Source organism: Pseudoliparis swirei, chromosome 16, assembly GCF_029220125.1.
Source record: "Pseudoliparis swirei isolate HS2019 ecotype Mariana Trench chromosome 16, NWPU_hadal_v1, whole genome shotgun sequence".
NCBI lineage: Eukaryota > Metazoa > Chordata > Actinopteri > Perciformes > Liparidae > Pseudoliparis > Pseudoliparis swirei.
In genome coordinates, this window is record NC_079403.1 from 7,111,323 (window position 1) to 7,127,518 (window position 16,196).

The window sequence follows — 16,196 nt, forward strand, 5'->3', positions numbered from 1 at the left end:
TGCTGTTTTTATGTTCCGTTTATTCAGACAAACCTTTATTGCATTACATTGTTAAATAAGGAACTGTTTAAGAACTGCTCTTGTACACAGAAACAAAAGACAACTTTTAAATATCATAAAATGACCTAAAAGCTGCTGCATATGTGATGGGCTAAAACAGAACATTAAGAAAAAATAAAACTTTTCTATGAAGACAGCACAATGGAATGCATCCAAAATACACTGAGATGCTTCAGGTGAAGTCAGCCAATCAGAGTGCAGTCTGAGGTGAAAAGAAAGAGGGAGGGGCAGGGGGAGAATTGAGAGTGTGGCACTGTTAAATTGAAATGGAAATACAGTACAACATGTACAAACTGTCCAATAAGAGATGGTTTCAGTTTGAGTAATGACATTTCCTGCAATGCAAAGCCGGTTCATCGCCTCAGGAGCTTGACGGTCAAATCCATGATACAAGATAAAGGAGTGGCTCAGGGTCGTCGGTTATTTAGATGCCATGCACCTTCGCCTTCTCCAGCTTTTTCTTCAAATGCTCCTTGTATGCCAGGATGTCATGATTCCACTTTGTGATGGTCTGATGCTCGCATACCCAGATCTCCTGAGCCACCTGGAGAGAGAAAGACGACACTGAAGTCCTGCGCCATTTCGGAAGCAACATGTTGAATTAGTGGATGAGTGATCGATATTTACCCGTTGGATTAGCCTGAAGTCGTGGCTAACTAGAATCGTGCCCCCTTCAAACTCATTGATGGCGTCTCCCAGCGCGTCGATGGTCTCGATATCCAAGTGATTGGTCGGCTCGTCGAGGAACAACAAGTGAGGGTTCTGCCAAGCCAGCCAGGCAAAACACACCCGGCACTTTTGACCGTCGGACAAGTTCCTGATCGGACTGACCTGGGGAAAAAAAGTTTAAAGAATTTAAAGACCGGTCCAGACTTTAAAGAAAAAGTACTTCTTTCCCACATCGCATCATCTGGGAGAGTATCCCAATCCTACCTGCTGTTTTCCCGTCAGCCCGTAGCGACCGATGATCTTCCTCATATCCTCCTTTTCTTTGATGTTGGGGTAACACTTCATCATGTACTCCAGAGGAGACAGGTCCAGTTCCAGCTGCTCCGTCAGATGCTGCAACACAAGCAGATACACAGAAGACATTTAGTTTCACAGTAAATATACATCACCCGATTTGTCCTGAAACCAATTGACTTTGAAGTTCACTGTAATGTTCTCTGGTCTAGTCTAGATCAAATGAAAAATGCTTCTTTAAAAAAAAATTATCAAAATCTAATTCTCTCTTCTTCCTAAAAAACGAAATGTTAAGTGATTTAGGTAAGCTAGTAGCAACCAAAAATATGACAGACAACAATCTAAATGCAATTTTAGTGAAACGGGAGGCTTGATGAGCCATAGTCCCGTCTCCCTAAACCCACCTACTTTTAAAGCGGTCCAATCATATGCCAGGGATTAGATTAAAATCCCTCTTGTAACTCAAATAAGTAATTTCAATAATGTCGCAGTACAGAAGCAGAGGACGCTCCACCTTCCGTTTCACTGGGACTTTAAAAAGATGACGCTCACACTACTTTTTAAAAACCCACAAGGGTTTGGAGGTGCCTTCAATGGCCTCCGTGCCTTACCTGGTGATATCTGCCGATCTTGACGTGAGAATGTTTGCGGATCATGCCATCGGTGGGTAGCAGCTACGAAGAGGAAAGGAGAATTCATTTAAATGTGACGCCACCTGCTGGTTGTTGTAGGAGCGTGGGGACCAGCTGGGCCTACCTCTCCCATCAGCAGCTTCAGCAGTGTGGACTTCCCTGCTCCGTTGGGCCCCACCAGAGCCACTCGTGTGTCCAAGTCGATGCCAAACTCCAGGTTTTTATATATGTGCGGCTGTAGGAAACATGACCAGAGTGCGCATGAGAGATGTCTCCGCGCGCCAGTGGCCAAAGCTCCGTCCGCGCTGTAATACCAAGTGAACTCACTGTGTCGTCGCTGTACTTGAAGCTCACGTTCTGAACCATGATAACAGGAGGAGGAATCTTCCCACAGGGATGAAATGAAAATGACAGAGTCTGTGGCAGACAAAGGCAGGCGTTAGTACCATAGTATACATGTTCTCTCAAAAAGTGCATCACTGGGACAGAAGTCTCTGCTAAGAGTTTCCAGACCATCCCGGCCACACCGGTAATCACATTACCTTGTCACTCTCAACTTTTTCAGTCAAGCCTGAGGCCACCATCTTCTGCAGCGTCTTCTCTTTGCTCTGTGCCTGTCGGGCGAGCTTTGCAGAGCCGTGACCAAACCTGGCAATGTAATTCTAGGGAGGGGGTGGAAGAAGAACAATGAGCACAAGTGTTGATGTGGCTGCTGACTAAACGAATAATGAGTCTTTGTAAGATGGAAACCGATGCAACGGCAGTCAAATGAAATGTCCACATTCCTGGAACATTGTTCTCTCTTCAAACTCCACAGCATCAGTAAATGCCCTTTGTGACATTTAGTGGTCACAGAAACCTAAACGATGTACATCAAGAGTGTTTTAAGAACGTCTATAAACATGACAAGAGGCGAGTTTGCTTAGTGAAAACTTGTCAAGCGGGTTCAGAGTATGGATTTGGACTCGTTTCAGAAGAGTCTGCTCTGAACCATCCATTCTGAGCAGTGAAAACATTCCAGAGCACGACGTCTCTCGTTTACCTTCATGTGTGTAATCTGGTCCTGTTCCCAGTTGAAACGCTTCATTTGGTTCTCCTCCAGCTCCTCTCTGGTCTTCACATACTGGTCATAGTTACCCTTAAAGAAAAAATAGATTTGCATAGTCATTCAAAAGGGTGGCAGGAAGACACTCAGTAAATGCCTACATCATGTTTCCCTTCTTTCGTTTTAGCGTAATGAGTTCACATAGCAAACATCACGTAGGATTATTTTTGAAAGACATCCCAAGAGATGCTGAGGCTGTAGAAAAATTGCATGTGACCTGATATTTGCAGACAGTAGAATAATGTGTTATAATGTAAACGAATGTCAGCCAGATCAATTGTACAAACACGTTGTGACTTGTCAGTGACATTAAATGACCGGCAAAGAAGTCAACTTGACCTGGACAACGACCTGCTGATGGAAAAGTGATTTGAAGGGAGGTATACAATTCAGAGTTGAGTCTGCTCTAAAGGAAATGTTGAACTTGTACAAATAATTGTGTTCTTGACAAGGCAATAAACAGCTCCCCGCTGATTGCCAGAAATCTGAATCCTGTCTCTCCCATCTTTATTTGGCACAAGTCTCCATTTTACTTAAAAAGGCATCTTCAGTGGTTTCAGTAAAGTGTGTTTACCGTGTAGTTTTTCAGTTTTTTCAAATTCAGGTGGATGATGTTGGTGCACACACCATTCAAGAAGTCTTGAGAATGTGAGACAAGCACAAGGATCCGCTTGAACCTGACAATGAGAGGAGAAGCAGGATGAGCACCACATATCAACCGTTAGCGACTAAATTGAGGAAGCAGGGGGTGAACTTACTGACTGAGCTCCTCCTCCAGCCACACACAAGCATCCAGATCCAAGTGGTTAGTGGGCTCATCCAGTAACAACATGAAGGGCTTGATGAACAGGGCTCTGAACAAATAAAGGACAAGCATTACAATTTAATCTGAAGGGAAACTTTTCATTGTGAAACTCCTTTTCTGTATACTTTAAACTCTTTAATTTCACTCTTATTATCCTCGTTTTTCGAGATTACAAATCAGGAAGTTTAATGTGCGTTTCATTTTGTGTGTTAAATAATTTGCTTCCACAGATGAGAATGTTGTAAAAATAAAATAAAAAATGAGATGCCTCTGCAACAAAGCACTGTATCTGTACCTGGCCAGAGCGACGCGCATCCTCCATCCTCCACTGAAGTCCTTGAGTTTCTTCCGCTGCATAGCAGGGGTAAAACCCAAGCCGTGGAGAAGACGGGAAGCTCGCACCTCTGCCTTGTCAGCATCCAGCTCCTCCAGACGCTCATACAGCTCCAACAGCTTCTCACACTCGGCTGTGTCGGTGTGAAAGAAAGGCATTTACTCTCAATCAATGTAGCTACAACACAACTATATAGAATACATTTCCCCTTTGCAGTTATTGCTGGGTACATCACATTAAACTCACAGTCCTCATGGGCCAGTCTCTCCGCTTCCTTCTCGAGCATTATCCTCTGTTCATCCACCTCCATGACACAATACAGAGCGGTCTTCTCGCTGGGGGCCATCTCTCGGGACAAGTGGTAAATATCGATGTGCTCTGGAATGGGGACCTCACGATGCCCGATGGCTGACAACAGCATGGATTTCCCTGGACGATATAGTTTAGATTAATTTTGCTCAACATAGTACGCAACAGTAGGCAACATTTATCCCACCACTACTTGGGGGAACTGCTGTATACATGAAAAAGTACAAATGATAGTAGTAACATCATGTGCCAGGGAACTTTTCTTACCTGTGCCATTAAGGCCAATGAGACCATAGCGTCTGCCCGAGTTGAGCTCCAGGCTTGTGTCTGCAAGCAGCTCTTGGCCATGGAAGGTAAGCGACAGGCTGGTTACGTGGACATCCGTGCTGTTCGGGTGGGAGGACAGAACACCGGTCACTGCCCGTGCCTCAGTCTTCGCCAGTTCAAATTCATCCAGCTCCTTTGTCAAATGGACAATACCTATACAAATAAGAGAAAAGAATGGCCAGTTCAAGAGGAGCATATTAACAAGAACAATCTAAGTTAAAATAACTCTGGTATGATACAAGTCGAGGATAAATCTCAACCAAGCCTATATTCTTTACTTAAATATCAGTCTTCTCACCATTGCTCTGTGCTACATTAAGCTGAGTCTCTGGCTGGTCACCCTCCTCATCCTCATCAGTTTTCTTGGTACGCTGGCGATTTTTGGCAGCCTCCTTCTTCTTTGCTGCCTTCTTCTTGGCTAAGTCGGATGGCATGGTTGTGAAAGGCTATTAAACGGCAGGAAAAAATGAGGTGGGGGGGGGGATAGAGACACATTTATTAAAACTCTTATTTCCGAATAATATGTTGTAATGCATGTATATCACATCCAGATGTTGTCGTTTGTTTAATTGTTGGGTTGGGGGGGTAAAACGTATGTAATTCCAACTAGTTTAAATGAGTATATACACATTAGGGTGACAGTGGCTAACGGTAATAGCTCACAGATCGCGCCGCTAGGAGAAGCCGGCCTCATAAAATGTGCCGGTAACTAAACTCCGGGTGTAACGTTTACTAAAATCCCAGCTGACGTAAGAAGAATGAACATTTACACAGTTACCAGTAACATTACAGCCTCGGAAACTGTGATGGTGGAGACAATGCGAAACACCGACGGGCATTTTGATTCCTTCCAGTCCCACCTGCACGTTGGGTCCCTCGCGTTACATGAGAGTACGCCGGATAGCCAACGCGTTAGAAGCTAGTTAGCAGTAGCGGATGCCGCTAAACATTAACGGTCGATTTGTCACTTTGGAGCGGATTAATATTCGAAAATAGCACTCGCACAGTTGCCTTCGCTTCGTAAAATAGGATGTCATGTCACCGTATAGGGGGACGATTTCTAACAAATGTGATAAACTAGCCGCCGACTGCGTTAGCGTCAGCGCGCAAGCTAACAACGGTAGCTGGCCAACTTCAGCTGATGGGCCTGTGCGGCTAACGTGACGCAAGGCCCCAAACTAGCCACGACAGCCTCTGAAAGCGGCAAACACGGCGGTTAGTTTTTTTTAAGCCCGTTCTGTAGTTTTAATATACGCCTGTGTATATCAGCCGTTCGATTCTTAGTTTGTCAGATCCGGTAAAATATATCTTACCTTGATTTTATATAACTGTTCTGCGGGAGCACACCGATGTCTCTTGTCCAATTTTGCCGGGTGGATGTAGCTAGACGCCAAACCCCAGACGAACCATATATGGTCGAAAGAGGGCAGTGACGATTCATATACCCGCCCCCTTCTCGTGAGACTGCAGTAACATTTCCTTTTTGCCACTTAAATTAATCGCAGATACAATTTATAAATCTGTGATCAGTTTATTATCGGCTGGCAATAACTAGACATATGCTTAATTATTATCTGTAACGTGTTCTAATACACCTGACAGTAATACGGTGATGTAACCATGGTGATAACGTTTCTGACATCACACATACTTATATATCGACACGTATTACGAGTTCATACACATCGCGGTTATACGACAGGTTCTTCCTGTATTCTGTTTGGAGCCGTCCATAAACACACCCGGCCCCTGATCGGTGATGCTGCAGCAGCAATAGGCTCAGTCCAGTGATGATGATGATGAGGGTAAAACCGCCCTGAGAGGAACATTATTCCTTTACGAGTGTGTGTGTGCGTGTGTTTGTGTGTGTGTGTGTGGCACTCTTATTTTTTGAGGAAGTCAAGAGACTGAAGAAAATGGACGACATTTGCTGTGCGTGACGGATTTTTACCCGCGTCAACGGTGAAGAAATGGGACGAATTTCGAGGAATGAGGAGACGGATCGAGGAGACACATATCTGCACTTAAACACCGATGCTAGCCCGCTAGCTCTGCTCCCTAATGTTTGGTCCTCCGACTCATAACGTAACCAACATTCAGGCACGGAGCTCAACACTTTTGAGTGCTCTCGTTTCGTTTTTTTATTTTTATTAGACTAATGTAGGTGAACTAAAACGGTTAACTTTACATGGGGACGTTCAGCATCTTGCTACATTAGTTAGCTGACGTTAAAGCTAGCCCCCCCCCCCAAAAAAATACTTCGGCACACTAACGTAACGCTCGCTCAACCGTCAATTAATACCCACAGTTTATGTGACAATGACATCACCCGCGGGGTTCGTTACACCGCAATAAACGTGAATAGTGTGAAGCTATTTGCTATAATTTCGTTCTTGCAAAAACAACAAGTCTTCCCTGCACGTTTTTCAACTTGGGCATCTTCAAAAATGAAGTCAAAGATCAAACAAAGTGTCTTACGTTTGCACAATTTTACAAGGTAACGTTTCCCCCCCAAAAAGAATAGTTGTAATAGGTTGATTATACACTTTATCACAACTATGTCTGGGACTAAAGACATGGACACTACGTGACTTTTGAGGCATTTTTCTCTTCGTGTCAACAGACCGGTCTCCCCACACATTAGCTTCTCTTCTGGCTCACATGTGTTGAGTTGGGCCAGAGAGCTGAAGCTGGGACATTCCTTCCAGAGCTGGCCACGACGTGCACTAGAATGCGTCTTTCCTCTGTTCTGGCCGTGTTCAGGCCTGCGTTGCCTCTTATTCTGGGGCTGTCTCTGGGCTGCAGTCTGAGCCTTTTGATGGTGTCCTGGACACAAGGGGATGCCGATGACTCCTGTGGAGATGAGCTGGGCAATGGGAGACTGTTCACGGGCCGAGGCGATGCCCAGAAGGACTCGAGGGATGGAGCTGGAGACGAAGACTTCCAGCCGCGCATCGTGCCCTATCACAAGGACCCCAACAAGCCACACAAGAAAGTCCTCAGGTGAGTGGCTTTGGTCTGGATTTTTCAGAGGCTGAATGAAGTCCAAACGCCACAATAATGTGCAATGCTCCTCCTCATCAAAGGTAGATGGTTTATATAATGCTGTGAATAGTTTGTGTCAGTGTTATAGTGTTATTACCTTCGCATTGAAAATGCGGAAGGTTATGTTTTGATCGCCGTGTATTTATTTATTTATTTGTATGCGTGTTAATCGCATAACACAAAAAGTATTTAACCGAATCGCATGAAATTTGGTGGGATGATTGGTTATTATCCGGGGACCATTTGATTCGATTTTGGGATCAATCGGGTCAAAGGTCAAGGTCATGAAAAGGTCAACATCTTCTTTTTACCATAGCACGGTCAATTTTTATCCAATTGGCATGCAACTAATGCCAAAATGTTCATAATTCAATGCCCAATCTTGTGATATGCGAAGGTATGCGCTCTACCGAGTGCCCGTTCTAGTTGCTTTGTGCAATGACATGCAATAACATAGCTACATGCAGCCTTTTGCAAGTTGCAAGACCGCTTTGTTAGCATGTGTCTCTTCTGGTCAAATCTGCCCTTGCAATAACTTAAATGATGACTTAGATTTGGGATTACATCGGTCAAATCTTCCATTTCATATCTTATTTCAAATCTGACAGGTGATTATTGGATTTATATTGTATCCTTGTCTCATTAAATCTATATTTCATTTGACTGTGATGAGAAACGATCACCTTTTGATTCTGCTTGTGCTTTGACGTCCTCTTTTTATTTTCACCTCACTTCTTCAGAACTCGTTACATTCACACGGAGCTGGGCATCAGAGAGCGTCTGCTGGTGGGCGTCCTGACCTCCCGGGCCACCCTCAACACGCTGGCCGTGGCGGTGAATCGCACGGTCGCCCACCGCTTCCATCGCACCTTCTTCTTCACGGGCCTGCGCAGCCCGAAGGTGCCTCACGGCATGACCGTGGTCGCCCACGGCGACGACCGTCCCGTGTGGCTGATGTACGAGACGGTTCGCCACCTCCATCAGCACTACGGCTCCGACTACGACTGGTTCCTCTTAGCCCAGGACGACACTTACATGCAAGCGGATCGCCTGTCGGAGCTGGTGGGCCACCTCACTGCGGGTCAGGACCTTTACATGGGCCGGGCGGAGGAGTTCATCGGCGGAGAAGAGAAGGCACGCTACTGCCACGGGGGCTACGGATACCTGCTGTCCCGCAGTCTGCTGGCCCGTCTGCAGCCCCACCTCGACACCTGTCGTAACGACATCCTCAGTGTGAGGCCTGACGAGTGGCTGGGCCGCTGCATCATTGACTACCTGGGTCTCAGCTGTGTGGAGGTGCACCAGGTAAAGAAAGAGACGGACTCACGCACGGGTAGCAGCAGAAACGTGCGTGGGATTTATAAAAGAGAAAGCGGTTTGATCAGTTTACTGACAGAGTTTTATTGGTGGGATATCAATACTAACATCTGTTTTCTTCTCAATGTGTGTGCGGCTCTCAGGAGATGACCTATCGGTACTTCGAGCTCGGGAAAAACGCAGATCCAGAGCGTGAAGACGGCGTCCAGTTTAAAAATGCCTTCACAGTCCATCCGATATCAGAGCCCAATCTCATGTACCGCCTGCACAAACGCTTCAGCCAGATCGAGCTGGAATGGACTTACCGACAGATACAACAGCTGCAGGTCGGTCATACGAAACGCCGCTTTCTCTGTTTTTAAACTCTTCCTCTGATCGGACTGGACCAGTGATGAGTTCTGTGTTGTTTGCTCTCCTCTTCACCACCACACCCAGATCCCGAGCCAAGGCAGAAATTCCTAAGTAATACAATATTTAGTCAGAAAGCCAAGATAAGGGAGTGGGTGTTTTTCTGTGGTACATTCCAGAGTCATCATCCTGAGATGCCTGAGAACCCTTAGCTTGTAATTAAAGTGGCAGCGAATGATAGTTCATTCGCATTGTTTTGACATCACTTTAAATGTGCTTTACACCACACATCAATGACGTAAGCCAGGTAGATGTTTACACACGAGACGGCGGCTTCCTTTTGAGTTTTGATTACACGTGACATATTTCTGCGTGCCTCCCCCCCCCCCCCCCCAGGTGCAGATCAACAACCTGAGTGAACTGACCCCGGAGGGTAAAGCCGGAGTCACGTGGCCCATCGGAATCAACCCTCCCTTCAAACCGAGGACCCGATTCGAGGTCATAAACTGGGAGTACTTCACCGAGGAGCACATGTACTCGTGCGTCGACAGCTCCCCCAAGTGCGAGATGAGGGGCGCGGACCGCGCGGACGTGAGCGCCGTCCTGGAGGTCGCGGTGGAGCGGCTCAACGAGCGCTACCAGCCCCGGCTGCGTTTCCGCAAGCGCCGCCTCCTGAACGGCTACCGGCGCTTTGACCCCACGCGCGGCATGGAGTACGTGCTGGACCTCGCGCTGGAGGCCTACACCCAGAAGGGCCACAGCCAAGTCATCGCCAAGCGGGTGAACTTGCTGCGGCCCCTCAGCGCGGTCGAGATCATCCCCATGCCCTACGTGACGGAGGCGACGCGGGTGCAGGTCATCCTGCCCGTCACCGCCCAGGATCAGGACTACGTGGGCAACTTCCTCGACATGTACGTGATGAACACTCTGGACACCCACGACAACGTGCTGCTCACCTTCCTGTTCATCTACGACCCCTTCGACGCGCAGCGGGTCAGCCAGAGCGACGTGTTCGCCGGCATCAAGGCCATGATCGGGGAGGTGGAGAAGCGCTACGGAGACGTGAAGATCCCCTGGATCAGCGTGAAGACGGAGGTGCCCTCCCAGGTGAAGCTGATGGACATCATCTCCAAGAAGCACCCGGTGGACACGCTGTTCTTCCTGGCCGGCGTGTGGACGGAGGTCAACGCCGACTTCCTGAACCGCTGCAGGATGAACGCCATCAGCAGCTGGCAGGTGTTCTTCCCCGTCCACTTCCAGGAGTACAGCCCGGCCGTCATGTCCCGCGACCAGCAGCCCTCCGCCGCCTCCTCCCCCTCCTTCGCGTCGGAGTCGCTGCGCGACGGCCACTTTGACCGCCACGTGTTCGACGAGGCGTGCTTCTACAACGCCGACTACATGTCCGCGCGGACCAAGATGGCCGCCGACATCTTGGACAACGAGGAGCTGCTGGAAAGCATGGACGTGTACGACATATTCGTCCGCTACTCGGGCCTGCACGTGTTCCGGGCCGTGGAGCCGGCGCTGATCCAGAAGTACGTGCGGCGGGCGTGCAACCCGCGGTTCAGCGAGGACATCTACCACCGCTGTGTCCTCAGCAACCTGGAGGGGCTGGGGTCCCGCTCACATCTGGCCATGGCTATTTTCGAACAGGAGCAGGCCAACAGCACCTGAACGCCTCGCGGTGCCTCACGCGCACACGCGGCCTCACGCGCACAGAAGAATGTGAATCGGTACTTTTTGCGATCCCGACACGGAAGTCACGCGGTATTTGTCAGGAAGAGGAGCAGCGTCGTCTTGCTCATGGACACTCTGAACGTCTTCGCTCACACACACACACACACACTCCACCTCGACCTGACTCACGAGTCCACAACTCGTCTCGTCTAGACTCTCGATGACTCACGGAGGCGTCTCAACGGGACTACTGTTGCTTTGCTTTCCTGCCATTCGCCTTACCGGGAGCCGAGCAACGATATTTATACTTCCATTTTTTCGTTTTGTTAAATACAGGAGGTTGTGTCTGAACGCAGAGACTTGAGCCCGAAAGTCTTTCTGAGTGGAGAGGTTTGAAATAATACTGGGAACAAACTGAAGCCTTTTATTCTATTTTCTAAGAGGTATTAAAGAGTGATATTTCTGTTCAGAGTTGTTTCCTCATTCGTACTTCCCATCAGACGAGAGGAGCTGAAGAAAGGGCCGACATGGAGGGGACATCGTGGGCGTTCCCGTGTCGCATTCAGAATAATAGAATGGAGTCTTTCCGGCTTGCCTCACAGCTCTTCACTGCGGCGCCCCGAGGCGGTGAACAGTTTGTTCCACAGCCCCGCCTCGTCTGACCACACGGAGTCACTAGATCCCCACCCCACCCCGGCCCGGGCCTCCCTGGGTTCTGGCGAGTCCTCTGCACACACACACACGTCTTTGGGGAGAGAAGTGAACCCAGTGCCCAGAGGGAGGGTCTCGTCTGGCGAGCCGCGGGGGCCCCTCGCCGCGGTGGTGCGGGTGGTTAATCTTCACGGCGAGGTGGTTGAATAAGCTGAATGGCTCACTTCACACCGCCTTAACCTCCCTCCCTCACACACACACACACACACACACACCTACAAAACGTCTCCATGTGAGGGTGAAAGGGGCTCTTTCTGCAGTCAGCGTTACGGGGCCTCCACCTGCTCCCTTGTGGCGAGGCCCTGGCGGACAATAAGAAGCCTGTTCGCCGCCTTCTGAGGAACGGAGGAATGTAACCCGCCCATGAGCGAGAGAGTTCCTTTAATGGAGGGGGTAGTTTGGGAGGGCTGCACACTTATTTGCATGATTGGGTCCTGCTTCTCCAGGACCAACAGTTAACAGCATGGAAACAAATATGTGTGTGGGGGAGGGGGGGGGGGGATTCATTTGCTTTTTATGAAGTGGAGTGCTTTTGTGGTGGAATATAATAAAGATGTGGATGTCAAAGGGTGCATTCGAGTAATGTTGCATGTTTGAGAGTTCTCACCTTTACCCAGAATGAAAGAGTCCGGGTCGGTTACCCTCCCCGTGACCTCAGGTCAAAGTATTCATAATAATTACGACTTGCAGTACACAGTATAATATGCGTATAAAGTTCAAGTGAACATTTATGTTGTTTTTAATTGAACAAAAGTGCATTAAGACTGCCCCGCCCCCCCCCCCCCTTGCTTTAAAGCTGCTGACGAGTGTCAAACTATAATCAGGTGAAAACAGATAAAGTGAGACAGATGGATGTCTCCATTAGTTTCTGTGATTGCTTTGTTTATCCAGCACTAGTTCACTGTATCACACGAGAGCACACAACGTGTCGTGTATCAGCAAGAGGTCAAATGTATAACACACATTGCATCAAATGTAGATTTAGTCATTTAAGTCATAATACGCATAAATGAAATGGCTAAAAGAGAAGTCTGCACCCTTGTTCAGTTTTGTCTCATGACTTCATTAAAATAAAAATACAACACAGTTCATGTTTGTGTTTTATGACCTTTAGACGTGTAAACAAGAAGCTTCAACTGCTTCACATCTTTCATCTTTCCTTAATGACATTCATTGTTTAGGTGTTTGAACTATTATTGACTGTTGGATTGTTTCTACAAAATGCTGCATCATCACTCCAAGATAAAAAGGAAAGTATAGCATTAATAAAATAGATATAAACCTAAGCAAATCTTAACTCCATATGTTTTAAGGATCAGTTTTCCAGAAATATAAAAAATATATATAAAATGTAAAAGATTTAGAAGTAATGCAGCGTTAAGAGTTAGTTTAACACATTCATGAGTACATTTGTGCAGCAAAGCACCAAAATAAATCCAATAATTTCCTTTTTCTAAGTTTCTATCATGTGCACAACATGTATGCCTCCACATCAACATGCGTTGAGCATAAAAGGTGAAAGAAAGACACTGGATAACCTGGCATTTACAAACTTTGGCAAGCGCTTCTTTATTTACATCCAGGCTGTCTCACAATGTCACAGCTCTTTTCCCTTTTTATTTCTTTTTTCCTTCTTCTTCTTTTGTGTGTGTGTGTGTAGAGTCACCAAACAAGTGTTGCTGTGAACAGAAATACAGTGTTAGGTATACTATCATCTCCCTGTTGGTGACGCTCGGACAACAGTGTGAACGGAGAGACGGAGCGGCTCCCGCTCTTCACAAACACATGCAGGGAGCAGGGGCAACACATGTCGACAGTATGTCAGGGCTTCAGGAGACACAGTAGTCCAACATCTGTCTGTGGTGCTCTGAGCTGAGGTCACCCAGGAGTTGCAGCTGCGAGTGTCCTCCACTAGAGGGTGCAAGTGAATCAGTGACTGTATGACAACAACGTGAATGCCCTGGCCATACAAAGACAAATCAGGACTAAGATACTACCAATGACTACGCGTTCTCCTCTAATGAGTGCAGTTATTATAACTTAGTCCTAGTAATAATAAAAAAACACAGTTCAGAAAAAAATCACACCTACAGTTAGTTGCTGGTAGGGCATATTCATTTTTGGCAAACAAGTTTCCAGAAGGCATTTTAAATTTAAAAAACTCCTTTAGCTCGTCACACAGACTGCTTATGCCAGCTTTTTAATATTTACACACACTATCTCATCAGATGTATTGATTAATGTCCATGGAGCATGCATAGGCCAGCGGTGCTGGGATCATAGAGAGGGTCTCGCCCCCCCCCCTCCCTCCGACTAAAGAACGACAGCACAGTGCAAAGAAAACCAGAAAAGGTTCCAGCTAGAAACTGACTGCGGAGAAGACCGGACAGATGAAATCTTCCCTCTGACGTTACAACATATACATACAAGTCAAGTGTCTTTTTTAAAAAAGGTGTAAAAAGGAGATCGGTGCAGATTCTATCACGTGTTACAGCTACTGAGATTGAACGCAACGGCCTTTCTTTGTTGCAGCTTCTAGCTCCCACGATAGTAACGGGATAGACCCAAAATAAATCACCCCAACCCAAGATAGTACACAGAGGAACACTAACATTCCTGCCCTACTAATTCAAAACTCATGGAGCTCCCATAATGCACCACAAAACTCAGCCCCCCCTCCCCTCTCCCCAAAGCCCCCCAAAACCAACACACAAATAGTCTGTCATATACTGTACAGTTGGCCCTCTTAAGGGGAAAAACATATGTACATTCACATCTCTAGAATAAAAAAACTAAAAAAAACAGTTTTCTTCTTCAGGTAACCGTTAAAAAAAAACAAGTGTAGAATTGGACACAATCCTGCAGACCTGGGGTTTAGCGTTCATTGCAATAACAGTTTTAGAGTTTGTTTACAAAATCCTGAGGCCTAATTGGCTACAAAAGGCAAACAAAAAAACCTCTGGAACGACCCAGATTGTTCATGTTTGGTGTGACCGCCTTACAAGGGAACGCGTTGCAGTCTGACGGTAAACCCCAGGTGCGGATTGCCGGCCACTTCTATTTCAGTGATCATGTTCTCTTCTTCTCGTTGCAACCTTTGGTAACACCTTCAGGACATAAACACACAAAACACGACACGAGAGGCCGCGAGCGACTTCGACGGAACTAATCAGTCCACGAGTCCCGACATGGATCTAGGCATATTTGTCATTTTGCTATGATTAAGGGGAGGAAAAAAAAGCTATTATTATGACGATCAATACTTGTTTCTCCTTCATTAAAACACTATTCTTATAATCATGTGATAATACTGCAGTTCACTCGTCTAACACTGCTGACTGGTGATTAACACTAGAATGAGACGCCCCGGAGGTTACATCTGAAAATGAATGAATCCGCACCTCCGGGTTATAGATAGACGTGATTCCTGTGTCACAGCGTAATCACGACTTTGCTGGTGTAATTAAAATCAATCTCTCAACACCAAAAACTAAAAAAACACTCTCGTCTAATGAGAAAAGAAAGAAAAAAAAAAAAAAAAAGTCACACTCACAATCAAACAATAAATCGGCTTCAGAGTTGGAACACACGACGTATGAAGACTCGTCCGCGGATCGACGAGTCACATCGTCACATCGTCACAAACTCTTTCGAAATGCCCCCCCCCCCCAAAAAAGCTGCACCGTGTGAGCAGCCGGTTTCGGAGTTTGTCTTGATGTGATTGTGACGTATTTACAAAGAGCAGAGAGTCGCGATGAAGAGGAGGTTCTGTTCACCGGGCCGGTGGGTGTGAGGATGCTCGTGGTCCCCGGGGTCTTGACCTCGCCGAACACGTGCGGTTAATGATGACGTCACGACAGTCCTGCACACACAAAAAACGGTACAAATCTGCAGCGGACGCACGTGTGCGATCGGGGGGGGGCCTTCAGTACGGGAACACCGCTGCAGTCGCGAGGAAAAAAACCTCTTCCTCTAATTTCACATTTTTGCATTTTCTCTCGTCACTCTGACAAAAGAATCTTTTCTTTTTTCCCGCCCTTTTTTTTTTTTTTAGGTCAACGGTATTTTTTAGAGGCAGAAGGCTTCACCAGACGACAGCGACGGTCTCGCATACATCCAAACACTCACGCAGAGCCTCGGGAGGGGCTCTGTTTAGGTGTTGCGGACAGCTAAGGCCTGTTCCAGCTCCTGTCTCCTCTGCTGGATCTGTGGAGGGAAGAGGAGAGGGAGAGATGGGTCACCTGGGCATTTGGAGGCGGAGCTACAACGTTGGGGTGACGTGAGCCGAACAGACGATTCCTCACCTTGCAGTAGAAGTAGCGGCTTACGGCCTCCTGGGACCACGGCTCGTTGTAAAACGCCGCCCTCCTCTCCTCCTCGGGGTTCCCGACCACGTCCGTCATTAACTACAATGAGCCAATGAGAAGGAAACCGGTGACGACGGTACTGAATAACAACAACATTAAAATGACGCGTGACAGGAAGTATCCGGATCTAGTCCACGACAGGTCAAAACCGGATTTATTCAAAGTATCAAAGTTCTTATTAGGTCGCATAATGACT

At 47.1% G+C, this 16,196-nt stretch overlaps 3 protein-coding genes across 10 annotated transcripts in view; 1 reads left to right on the plus strand and 2 right to left on the minus strand.

Moving 5' to 3' along the window:
- Positions 1–5,951, minus strand: LOC130206706 (ATP-binding cassette sub-family F member 2-like). Its single transcript, XM_056434789.1, has 15 exons — positions 5,849–5,951; positions 4,834–4,981; positions 4,476–4,688; positions 4,146–4,328; positions 3,861–4,032; positions 3,519–3,614; positions 3,335–3,437; positions 2,698–2,793; positions 2,198–2,317; positions 1,983–2,072; positions 1,780–1,890; positions 1,635–1,697; positions 994–1,122; positions 688–891; positions 1–604 (listed from the first exon to the last, which is right to left on the minus strand). The coding sequence occupies exons 2-15, from the start codon at positions 4,967–4,969 to the stop codon at positions 485–487; spliced, it is 1,836 nt and encodes a 611-aa protein (XP_056290764.1). The 5' UTR covers positions 4,970–4,981; positions 5,849–5,951; the 3' UTR covers positions 1–484.
- A 332-nt stretch (positions 5,952–6,283) lies between these two features.
- Positions 6,284–12,722, plus strand: chpf2 (chondroitin polymerizing factor 2). The gene is made up of 4 exons (XM_056434788.1): positions 6,284–7,538; positions 8,321–8,885; positions 9,041–9,223; positions 9,642–12,722. Exons 1-4 carry the CDS (start codon positions 7,267–7,269, stop codon positions 10,917–10,919), a joined length of 2,298 nt encoding a protein of 765 aa, XP_056290763.1. The 5' UTR covers positions 6,284–7,266; the 3' UTR covers positions 10,920–12,722.
- A 452-nt stretch (positions 12,723–13,174) lies between these two features.
- The window catches only part of LOC130206707 (SWI/SNF-related matrix-associated actin-dependent regulator of chromatin subfamily D member 3), a 33,362-nt gene continuing 30,340 nt past the window's right edge, over positions 13,175–16,196 (minus strand). For 5 of the 8 annotated variants that reach the window (XM_056434796.1, XM_056434795.1, XM_056434798.1 and 2 more), the window contains 3 exons: positions 15,938–16,039; positions 15,762–15,839; positions 13,175–15,495 (listed from right to left, as the gene is read on the minus strand). In XM_056434796.1, the coding sequence (XP_056290771.1) occupies positions 15,786–15,839; positions 15,938–16,039 (156 nt within the window). In that variant the 3' untranslated portion in view covers positions 13,175–15,495; positions 15,762–15,785. Of the gene's footprint in view, positions 15,496–15,747; positions 15,840–15,937; positions 16,040–16,196 lie in introns of all 8 variants that reach the window. The other 3 variants (XM_056434792.1, XM_056434793.1, XM_056434791.1) reach the window with 3 other exon arrangements.

Bases quoted from the DNA above. Each gene is read 5' to 3' on its own strand.
- LOC130206706 (XM_056434789.1), bottom strand. From the start codon at position 4,969: ATGCCATCCGACTTAGCCAAGAAGAAGGCAGCAAAGAAGAAGGAGGCT. The intron at 3,438-3,518 runs GTAAGTTCACCC...TCTCATTGTCAG, and splicing joins CTGGAGGAGGAGCTCAGTCA to GTTCAAGCGGATCCTTGTGC. The intron at 2,794-3,334 runs GTAAACACACTT...TTTTTCTTTAAG, and splicing joins AAAAACTGAAAAACTACACG to GGTAACTATGACCAGTATGT.
- chpf2 (XM_056434788.1), top strand. From the start codon at position 7,267: ATGCGTCTTTCCTCTGTTCTGGCCGTGTTCAGGCCTGCGTTGCCTCTT. The intron at 8,886-9,040 runs GTAAAGAAAGAG...TGCGGCTCTCAG, and splicing joins GCTGTGTGGAGGTGCACCAG to GAGATGACCTATCGGTACTT. The intron at 9,224-9,641 runs GTCGGTCATACG...CCCCCCCCCCAG, and splicing joins GACAGATACAACAGCTGCAG to GTGCAGATCAACAACCTGAG.